The sequence below is a fragment of the Sinohyriopsis cumingii genome, chromosome 2, assembly GCF_028554795.1.
Source record: "Sinohyriopsis cumingii isolate HCF-2022 chromosome 2, ASM2855479v2, whole genome shotgun sequence".
NCBI classification, from domain to species: Eukaryota; Metazoa; Mollusca; class Bivalvia; order Unionida; family Unionidae; genus Sinohyriopsis; species Sinohyriopsis cumingii.
The window spans coordinates 128001367-128013556 of NC_142962.1; the positions used below are offsets into that span (position 1 = coordinate 128001367).

General features: G+C 34.6%; 2 protein-coding genes across 4 annotated transcripts in view; one reads left to right on the forward strand and one right to left on the reverse strand.

Annotated features, from left to right (window-relative positions):
* The window catches only part of LOC149805798 (chitobiosyldiphosphodolichol beta-mannosyltransferase-like), a 29113-nt gene extending 22136 nt beyond the window's left edge, over nt 1–6977 (reverse strand). The window contains exon 1 of the mRNA XM_089950498.1: nt 6708–6977. Coding sequence (XP_089806624.1) covers nt 6708–6906 — 199 coding nt within the window. The 5' untranslated portion in view covers nt 6907–6977. The remainder of the gene's footprint in view (nt 1–6707) is intronic.
* Nucleotides 6978–9174: 2197 nt separating this feature from the next.
* LOC149805799 (ankyrin repeat domain-containing protein 54-like) overlaps nt 9175–12190 on the forward strand; it is a 31887-nt gene continuing 28871 nt past the window's right edge. For all 3 annotated transcript variants that reach the window (XM_089950499.1, XM_089950500.1, XM_089950501.1), the window contains exon 1: nt 9175–9295. In XM_089950499.1, coding sequence (XP_089806625.1) covers nt 9221–9295 — 75 coding nt within the window. In that variant the 5' untranslated portion in view covers nt 9175–9220. The remainder of the gene's footprint in view (nt 9296–12190) is intronic.

A 12190-nucleotide genomic window follows, 5' to 3' on the forward strand; every position in this document is an offset into this window, starting at 1 on the left:
TAAGTGTCAGGACTGGTTGGCCTGGTGTCAGGATAATGTGACTGGGTGGGACATGATGCTAATGTCTGCGGCATGATGCTCCAGTGCTAGACATCCCTATAAACTGCCATATTGTAGACATTGTAGCTATATGACTGATTTTTTTTAAAGCTACATTAAAAATCCAAATCACACACACACAGATTACAAATACAAACAGTGAAATTACAAACAATCTAAGCATGCTGAAAGTAATTAAGGGTGAGGAAACATTGTGAATTCTTAAATCTGTTCTTACAGCCATAATAGATCTCATGTGTCTAAATTAAGCTGCAATTTGTTCCAGGTAGCTGTGCTATGATACTCAAAAGAGCACAGCTAGAAGAGGGTACAGAGCAGGGGCAGGAGTGTTCAGTTCTTGGTACTCTGAGTTTCTGTAGTAGATATTGAGATGAGTTTCTGTAGTAGATATTGAGAAAAGTTCCTGTAGTAGATATTGAGAGGAGTTTCTGTAGTAGATATTGATGAGTTTCTGTAGTAGATATTGAGATGAGTTTCTGTAGTAGATATTGAGAAAAGTTCCTGTAGTAGATATTGAGATGAGTTTCTGTAATAGATATTGAGATGAGTTTCTGTAGTAGATATTGAGACGAGTTCCTGTAGTAGATATTGAGATGAGTTCCTGTAGTAGATATTGAGATGAGTTTCTGTAGTAGATACTGAAATGAGTTTCTGTAGTAGATACTGAGATGAGTTTCTGTAGTAGATCTTGAGATGAGTTTCTGTAGTAGATACTGAGACAAGTTTCTGTAGTAGATATTGAGATGAGTTTCTGTAGTAGATATTGAGATGAGTTTCTGTAGTAGATACTGAGATGAACCAGATGGAAGAGAATTACTACAGTTATGTCTAGAATGTTCTATGGAACACATAAGTATTTTAGTATTTTAGCAGCATCAAATGAAAGAAACATTGCAAATGGAGCTTGAGTCTCAGCTCCAGAAATGCAGATTTCATCTGTCCATGACATGCTGGTGCAATTAGAGAGTGACACCAAGGTTTCATAATAATGATTGTGTGAACTTACTGTTGGTGTTGGTGATACTTATTGTTTGAAGTAAAGAATAGGAATGAGAAAGTCTTTGTGTGCTGATCAGAATGGCTTTGGGTGAGTGAATTCTATAACTGGGTATTATCAATACACAATATACAATTGGTAAGATACTGGATGCCAATCTATGACACCTGAGAGTGGCTCCGTGTAAAGAATGAAGAGAACAGGTCCAAGAATAGAAACCTTGAGAACATTAAAATATAGATCAACTCCATGGGTATGTTTTCCATTTATGGACACAATTTGTGTCCCATCTACTAAGTATGAACCACAATAAAGCTTTATCATGAATACCAAATACATGCTGAAGATGGTGATTTAAAAAATCATGGTCTATATGAGTTAAATACTGCAGGTAAGTCAAGAAGAGTGAGGACTGTAATCATGGTCTATATGAGTCAAATACTGCAGGTAAGTCAAGAAGAGTGAGGACTGTAATCATGGTCTATGTGAGTCAAATACTGCAGGTAAGTCAAGAAGAGTGAGGACTGTAATCATGGTCTATATAAGTCAAATAATGCAGGTAAGTCAAGAAGAGTGAGGACTGTAATCATGGTCTATATGGGTCAAATACTGCAGGTAAGTCAAGAAGAGTGAGGACTGTAATCATGGTCTATATGGGTCAAATACTTCAGGTAAGTCAAGAAGAGTGAGGACTGTAATCATGGTCTATATGGGTCAAATACTGCAGGTAAGTCAAGAAGAGTGAGGACTGTAATCATGGTCTATATGGGTCAAATACTGCAGGTAAGTCAAGAAGAGTGAGGACTGTAATCATGGTCTATATGGGTCAAATAATGCAGGTAAGTCAGGAAGAGTGAGGACTGTAATCATGGTCTATATGAGTCAAATACTGCAGGTAAGTCAAAAAGAGTGAGGACTGTAATCATGGTCTATATGAGTTAAATACTGCAGGTAAGACAAGAAGAGTGAGGACTGTAATCATGGTCTATAGGGGTTAAATACTGCAGGTAAGACAAGAAGAATGAGGACTGTAATCATGGTCTATATGAGTTAAATACTGCAGGTAAGACAAGAAGAGTGAGGACTGTAATCATGGTCTATAGGGGTCAAATAATGCAGGTAAGGCAAGAAGAGTGAGGACTGTAATCATGGTCTATATGAGTTAAATACTGCAGGTAAGACAAGAAGAGTGAGGACTGTAATCATGGTCTATAGGGGTTAAATACTGCAGGTAAATCAAGAAGAGTGAAGACTGTAATCATGGTCTATAGGGGTCAAATACTGCAGGTAAGTCAAGAAGAGTGAGGACTGTAATCTTTTCACTATCTTTGGAAAAGCAGTGTTGCTACTGCACCATGTAAATTGCTAAAATTGCTATTCAAATTCAGATGAGATACAAGTTGGGATGGAACAAAATTTTTTAAGAATTATTTTACATTAATGAAAGGTTAGAGACTGGGTAGTAGTTTTTCATATCATTAGGGAAATGCATTGGTTGCTTCAACAGCAGTTTTACAACAGCTGTTCTGAAAAATGGTTGGATTTCACTGGATGAGAAAGAAGTAACAATAACATCAATTAATGATGGCAATATTGAATCTAAGCACTCAAGTAGCAGTGATGTCAGAATCTGATCAAGTTCACATGACTTTGGGGTGCTCTTCATCAGGATTGATGTAAGAACTATGTAGAGACTGGCTTAAATGATGTTACAGGATGCTTTGAAATTCTTTATCACAACAGTATAGTCACAAAGAGTCAATTTTAATTGTGTTGCCAAACTGATCTCTAAAGGTTTGCACATTGTCATGGAAAAAATCTGCAAACAGATCCAGCAGGTCAGCTGGAGAGAAGGTTGATGGAAAGTTATACATTTGTTCCTTGATATTAGCTTGTTAGTAACGTGGTAATTACATCTGTTTGCTCACTAAACCTGCCATATCAAAGCAGTTTCCAACACAGTCCAGGTCATGCACTAGACTCATAAATCAGCCCCACACCTGTGATGATATTGCCTGGTGGTATAAGAGCTGATATTGGCTATTTATTAAAACCTGCAAAAATCTGCAGCTGATCTTGTCTGCACACATCAATTGTACTATTTATACACTTACCAACATTTCTTGCAGTCTTTAGCTATCATCAGCTGAAGGGCTCTTTTGGCAATATGTACATAACATTTCCTGATCAAATCCTATGCTTGATGACTTGTAAATCGATGTGGAATAGCACAACCCCTGTCATGTGGCCCTTTTGAATTTCATGCTGGATATGGCTATAACCAAATACCAGTAAGTTTAAACTGCATCCAGGTGTGCTCTTGAAAGATTTCCATGCAGCAAAATTACACCTTTTAATAAACTGGTGACAGACATACATATCATCCATCTCAACACAGATTTAGTGGGGGGTGATTTATTGGTCAAGAAACTCATGATTAAAAGCATAATGATTGTTGTTATTACATTCATTTTACTCTCAATATATTTTCGTCAAGACTTGTTAAGTATATTAGCATCAAAGCACATAAGTACTTCATTGATTTCAAAATAAAGAGGACTCCTGGGAACAGGAGAGAGATTTACTTGAGTCTGTACTCAATTATTCAGATATAGAATGATGCATTAAGTTAAAGGATATTTCTAAATTTGGTAAAACAAGGTACAAAACAAAGCATTTCTCATCATGATTTAATTACACTGTGCCAGCAACCAGTGACTGATTATGAAGGAGGTGTGATTAGCATGCTTTTGTTACCATATGCCTTTATTAAAATCTTAATTATTTTGAAGATTATGAATGAGGTGTAATTATCATATCCTTGTTACCTGAAACCGTTGCTTGCTATTCAAACAACTGTCATTCTTAACCTGGTTTTGGCATGTCTGGTGATGAAAACATTATAATTCAGCTAATTTTTCTCTGACAGACCACACAAATCAATTACTATAATCAATTAAAGAGTGTGAAAAAAGGAATGTTGTAACAAAAGCCTTTGGACTTTATAGTCATTAGGAATCTAGCCCTGGGAAATTAAATTTGAATGTTTTCGCAGAGAAAACATTGTATCTAGAAATGTAATGAGCAATTTTTGCCGTATATGTTTTCAAATAGTTTCGTTAGAAATAAGATGAAAGAATACATGTTTAAACAGTTATATCAAAATGACTGCAGCAAAGAGACATCAGACGTCAAGGCTGCAATCTAATCAAAATTGTAACACCACACTAAAATAAATCAGAAGAAAAAGTATGAAATGAATTTTCTCATTTTAATAAATCTCAAGCATTAGATTATTTCTTTTCATTTATAATATCATCCCTTTCAGCACTTGTCATTTAAGATTTGATGGTAAATTTTCATGTATGATGAAAACGATTTTTACCTATGTAGTGGAACACTTTTCCGTGTTAAAAATAATCATAGAGTAGTGCAAAATAATTTAAGACAGGTGCTACTTATTATAGTTCTTATATTGAAAAATATTAGATGCATCAAGTTTGCCTTTTTTTCAGATTATGATATGTCTTTAATATTTGAAATTGTATTTCAACGGTAAGTTTCACATATATTTTTTAAAAATTTTACTCTAGAATTTCATTTAACCCTTTACCTCATAGAGTGTATAGCTTTTTAGCCCTCCGATAAACATGAAGCAAAGTTACCCAGTGGAGTGTGCTATAAATAGAACACCTGTTACCTATTCGACTCCATATACATAAGCTTGCCTGTTAACAGTTATGCAGTGTAGTGTATGTTACGTTTAACAGCAATTTTAACCATTTTACATTTTTGGTACACATCTATTATGCATGAAAAAATGTAAGAGCAAAGCCAGATCATTGTAGCTGTGAATTATTTTTCACGTAAGAATTTTTTATGTGCTTTAAAATCTTAAGAGAACTTGTTCACCGTCAAGTCAGTGAAGCCGTGTGACCAACCGTAGCTGCCATTTCTCATACTTGAAATTTACAAGTTCTTTGTCTGTGTCTACATCACTAAGTCATCTGAATTTGATAATTTATAAAAACTAATTGCTGCCTACATCAATATGAGAGCCTTTACCTAAGTTACTGAAGCTTTCATAGTTGTGATTATAATCGTTAAAAGTACTGAACAAAATCCGCGACCTCCATTTTGGAGAGTGGAGAATATGACCCAGTTACTTTAAATAGCAGATTTCGACCAGAGCATAAATAGTGACCATGTGATCTCACGTAATGGTCATTCACAGCAATGAATGAGGTATCTAATAGGGGGTTTTCCCCCGAAGGTGGCGCTATGAAAACCCGCTAAAAATGGCCGATGTTTACAGCAGACGTCAAAAGGTGCTTCAATGCGAATGGAGTAGAAGTGTCAAAAGGTGCTCGATGCAAATGGAGTAGAGGTGTCTAAAGGCGCTTCCATGCGAATGGAGTAGAGGCGTCCAAGGGCGCTTGCATGAGGTAAAGGGTTCATAACAAATTACCTACTGCAATCATTATTTGGGATCACCTTTCAATATACTAGACATACTACAACTACTAATATAACACAATGGTGGCCATGCATTGCAAATGCTTGATTTTATTACCAGACAATTCACAATCTACAGTCAAAAAATGCGGCTATACAAAGAAAATGTTCTGTTACATATGTAACAATGTATGGCATGTATAATGTCTGGGACCACATCTCAGGAATTTATATATATATAAATACAAATATATATCGAAAGACAAAAAGTAAATAAAATCACAAAACTTTGTTCTTCAATAATACTGATGTATAATTATTTTGCCAGTCTGAGTTTTGTCTAACCATTATCAGTTTATTATAGTGTGTGTGATTTGGATTTTTAACGTAGCTTTAACAATTTTCCAGTCATATTGCTACAATATATGCAGTGTGGCAGTTTATAGTGACGTCTAGCACTGGAGCATCATGCCGCAGACATCTAGCATCATGTCTCACCCAATCACATTATCCTGACACCAGGCCAACCAATCCTAACACTAACCTCTAAATGCTGAGTGCCAAGCAAGGCAGCTGCTAGAACCATTTTTCTAAGTCTTTGGTAAGACTCAGCCGGGGGTCAAACTCGCCACCTCTGCATCTGAAGTGCATGCTCTAACCACTTAGGCCACCATATGGGCATATCCATCAGTGTAGGGGGTTTGTACATAAAAAAATTTCAAATACACCATAGCACATCACATTCAATCTAGTTTACACTCAATCGCATCTCATTGATCAATATGTCTGAAAATGTCCTCATGCTTTAGCAAGGTTTTGTTGGATTTACTTCTAGAACAATTATATAAACAACTTATTACAATGAATATTGATCAGACAGCAGTGAAATAAAAGTTCTTTATCGTTGCCATTTAAAGGTATGTGTAATCAAATTCTACAAAATGGCACCTTTAGCTTAGATTGCGCTGCACGCATACCCAACCGCCTGAAGGATGCATCCTTCTCATAATCTGTCTAAAACTGAAAAGCAGAATTTAAACACTGCAATTGCAAAAGTCATCTTTAAAAGAAACAGAAATGATCTATGGCTCGTCTAAAAAAGTAGATTTAGTTGGTGGACAGTTGATAATAAGAAAGCTTATGATTTGTACTTTATTCCCATTATTGGGGTCAGCATCACAGTGCATATCTGTACCTGCGTATCCTACCAGGTCGACGTGGAACCCTTCTCTCAAAAAAGAGATTGCATGGTATTGCATTCGCGGACTACGGCCTATGTCGCCCAGTACAACAACACAAACGCTGTTGTCACCTTTAATTAAATAATTAAATACAAAGTAGAGAATAAGAAAAACAATTGGTGTAAATATCAATACAGGGTACACAATATACATGTTGGTGCGGTTGTAAACAATTCCACATGCAACTTCCGTAATTTCGAACGTTTCCTTAACTCGTTGAAAAAATAAAAGACTATGTCTAAAATACGTACCACGAGAAGGCATACATTTTTTCAATGCGAGAATACAGAGAAAATTCGTGCACCCATTACTACCAATATAATAATAATAATAATAATAATAATAATAATAATAATAATAATAATAATAAAGCAGCGACAGTAGAGGTAAATCCTTGATTCATTCTTAGTGGATCTGACATGTGAGTTGACTCAAAGTCACGCAGACACCTTCTCTTAATGTGACATGGCCATGAGATAAAACATATATGTCGTTACTGTTTAAATAAGAAAATATCTGTAATTCCCAATATGCACTGGGTCTTTGTTGTGATGTATTTACATTCTTATACAAAAATTAAATAATCTGAATTGTTCAAAACTGCTACTGTTAAAAAATATTCTAAAAATGGCACTAAACTAATTAGAACATATAATTATCCTTTGTTAGGTTCTTGAAGAATGAAGTCTTGATGGAGAAAAAAATACAGTTGTATATTTCAAAAACTAGTCTCAGTTGAGACTTTTTTAATGTAGACAGTACACAATCAGATTTTATGGAAATGCTTTAAAGGTGGAAGCAATAAATAAATAAATAACCAAATAGCTGTCACATGGAATAAATTGCCCATTAACTTAGACACAAAGACACAGTGATCCCATTCAAGACTGCTCTCAAAACTCACTTATTTCGACTGCAAGAACAAACTTAAAGACCTAATTATGTTTCCTACCTTAAATATTCTCAGCATGTTTTTTTATGTTTTCTAATTTCATTGTTTTTTTGTAATCATATCATTATATGTTTTTTATCATTTAGGTGTTGTCTAATGTTGTAAAGCGCTTAGAGCTTCTAAAGATTAGGCGCTATACAAAGTCCTCATTATTATTATTATTATTATTATTATTATTATCATCATCATCAGAAATGCTTGCTCAGCAAAATTTTTGACTGAAGAAGCTGTTGTAACAATTCATATTTGATCAAGCCATTTCTTCTGACAATATTATACATTTATTGCCTTTGATACTGGGAGAGTGGTATAGTAACTGCTCCAAACGTCTCATCAAACATGAAAAGATTTATTGTAAGGAATGACCAGAATTAAGTTTTGCTGGGGCTGGGGTGGGTGCAGAATTTCAAATTTCAAAATAAAACCAGGGAATATATGAAGATTTATTCACCAAAGTCAAGTCGTGCTCTGCTAGGATCAAGCCATTATAACGCAGTTACTTTTCTGACAATATAAGTCATTGTAATTACAATTAATAGAATCAGTACTGGAAAGTATTTTAAATAAGTAATTTGAAAATATTCATAGACAATTACTCTAGTAAATATTGCATTGCATCCAATCACACTCCAGAGCTTAAATTTCCTCTTTTTCCTTGTACAAACTATCATACCGGAAAATATTATAATAATAATATATATATATATATATATATATATATATATATATATATATATATATATATATATATATATATACCAAATATCCACAATCAACACATTGGCATATACAAATGGTTGCTTACATTTCGTTGGATTAGTCTAATCTATGAGATTAGGGAACTGATAAATGTTTGATTGTTTATTTTCCCTTTTCTTTAGAAACAAAATCAACGTGGTATATTGATTTCTTCAATTATTACAATAGCCTGCTCTATCAAATAATTTATCTGCATATTTAAATATGTTGATGCTAATAAAACTTTATATGTCGTGTGGTAACGTGTTTCAGTCTTTTACCTACAAGTCTGAGTGATTGTACATCGTGTACATACTAAATACACCTCTAGTACGTTCCACACAGCATCGCGAATTTTATACTACCTGTAGCTATGTACATTTCAGGTCAGCGTCATTAAACATAGATAAACGTACCTATTATATTTAAAACAAATTATGTACTTCGAGCTACATTTAATGACATTGACCTGTGTGGAACTAGCTGTAATTGATTATTCAAGAAACATTGTAAAAAGGTAATAAATTATTTATTTATTTGTTTGTTTGTTGCTTTATTGTATTCTATGATACAATTTCATAGAACTCACATACGTATTATAGAAATTAGATTTAGATTACAAGAGAGACAACAACAAAATTGCACCAAGAAATCGCCAGTATTTTTATTTTTTTTAATTGTTGTTATCAACACACTGGACCGTTTTTCATCACAGCTAGATGTCAGCCATCCCGAAAATTAACCATTGCCTTCTAAAATGACAGAAGCGACCTTGTAATGGAGGAGAAGGGTGCGGAAAGCGACAGCGACAGCGTAGTTGACTCTTCAGATGAAGAACGGGTCCATTTTGATGTAAGGTTTTAGATAATTGCAATGTTGCAAATAATAGTCTAGCTGAATTACTTGACATTCATCTAGTATGTACAGTGCATGCATGCAGTACCACATTACATTTTTTTTCTTCTGTTTTTTTTGTTGTTGCAATTTACTTTCCATGGAACAAAAGCATTTGCTACACATACATGGTCATTATGATAATTCTTAAATGCCATGCCGTATAAAGTATGGTGATGTATTATATCACCGTCTTCAGTATGTATTTGGCATTGGCGATACGGCCTTACCATGGCTCAAGTCGACATGTTGTCTTTATCTATGGAACAAAATGATTCATTATTAATTCTTCAATGATCTACTTGTCTTATTCCCAGACCGGGGGGGGGGGGGGGGGGGGCGGGGGCGCGGTTTGGGGACTCAAAAAGTGTGTTTTTAGGTACCAAGTGGCGTCAGTGTGCCTGACCTAAACGAACAGTATGGTCCATTTGAGAATAATTGATCTTTTCATATAAGCCTGTATGAAATTAATGGTAATTTAAATCTGATAAAAAGTAAAAGTCATATAGCTGTTTTATCAGAAGCATTTAATCTACTCTCAGTCCAGATATACTAGACTTAGCATTGTTCAATGTTTTCACTACACACATGCACATACATGTGCCCACACTTGCATAAATGCAATCACAGGAACGTTAAATAAAAAAAATATACCAAGTTTATGTTTTTAAAATCCATTAGTCAGTGGAATATTTCTTAATTAGATGCAGCTTTGCTGCTCACTAATTCAGGGTGGGGGGGGGGGTTGAAGTTAATATGAATGTCATTTGTGTTAATTTCTGCATTCATTTGACCCTGGATGGTGCTGTTGTTCAACTTCTTTGAAGATCTTGTTGAATTTTTCTCGGCATAGAAAATTATCTTTTATGCATCTGCATTGCTGTGAATTCCAGGAATTATGAAACTTTGTTTTTGCTAAGCTGGGCTTTGCTTGTTTTGCAGATGGTTCATTTTTTTTCCCTAAACTACAACCACATTTCAACATTTTGACTTTAAAAAAAACCCACACTTGTGCACTATTCTGATTACTGAAATAATTGTTTTTTTTGTGTTCTATATACAGTGGAACCTCATTAATCTGGCCACCTTCATTCCTATTGAATATATGCAGATTAACAAGTTCTCCAGATTATTGAACCATGCACATTTTTATTTTACAATGTTATCATACTGTATACATCTACATGTGCTGTAAATGTATAATATGTATTTGCTAGCTGTACTTGTACTGTATATTCAATAAATGGGTGAAAAAAATGAATGAATAAATGTACATCTATTAACTTGTGTTTATTTCACCTCATTATATGCAATTTGTACATACATGCTGGTGGATATCTTTTATGGTCGCATGCTAGTGGATATCTTTCATGGTTGCTTTTGGGTGATCTTCGTTGTGCTGGCAAATCTTTTTTATGCAGGCTGGTATATCTACTCATGTATGTTTGCTTGATGGTGTTGCCATAATAATGTAAAAAGTACAATGAATACAAGAACTGATATCTAGCAGTGAAATGTGATAGGGTAAACTAGTGCATTGCAGTCATTTTCATAAGTAATATTTTATAATTGTTGTAGCTGCTAATGAGCTGATAAATGATGTCATGTTTTATTCTGAAATGAAGCCCAATACTGTCCAAAGCTAAAATCAGATCAACTTTATTTGTGCTACCATCAACAAACTGGTTGTTACATTCAGTATGTATACAATGGAGAGACTTAATGACACTTCATTTGCCAAACCATATGTTATGACAAAAGTGTGGCCGGTTTGATCCCAATGAGTTTATTTAATTATTAACACACCAGTCAGTGACTAGCAAACACATACATTGTTCATTTGCTGGTTACAATACACTGCATGATGTTTTTGCACACACAAGATCATTTGATCAGTTTATAACTTTAACATGCCACAAGATGACCAATCAGATATTGATAAATTTACACACTTCCAAATTTGTGTAGGTAAATCTATGTTATCCGACCGACTGTATTTTCATATATTTTTCTTTGACATTTCTTATTTTTGAACAGATTATTTCCAGCTTATCAAGGTAAGTTTTATAATAATTTTACACTTTGATTCCCAGTTTTGATTTCTGGATCCAGAATGCAGATTTCTGGATTAACAGAGCAAATTAACACTTAGGAATTCCATTTCCATTGAACTATGTCTGGATAGCAAGGTTTGCAGTTAAACAGAGTCCAGATTAACAATACTCCTCTCTATATGGAGTAAAATCTGACTTCATAGAAACATTGCTACTGATCACAGGCTTGCCAATAATCTTTAATAAACAGTTGATTTATGTTGTGGTGTTCTAGAGGGGTCTGTTTTTGGACCTGTTTTCTTCATTCTATACACTCAGCCGCTCTCAAGTGTCATAGATCATCATCCAGTGTCTCACCAATTGTACGCTGATGACAGCCAAATATACAAATCTACCCACCCAACTGAAGTTGATGCTACCATCCAAGGTGTAGAGAGGTGCATTTCTGATGCGAAATCATGGTTGACATGTAACAAGTTGCAGATGAATGATGATAAAACTGAGGCCATTCCGATCACAACACAAAGACTTTCTCATTCACATCCTTTACCTCAAACAATAAATATCAGCAACACCAACATTAAATTCACACAGTCAGTATGAAACCTAGGTGTTACTCTGAACAGTACTCTCACCATTGCACCAAGATTCAAAGTCATTCATTTCATTGTGGCATTCAGATTGCATCAGTACTCAGTCTGTTCTTGTTAAAAGCCATTCATTTAAATGTACTCAGATTGCATCACTACTCAGTCTGTTCTTGTTCAAAGTCATTCATTTCATTGTGGCATTCAGATTG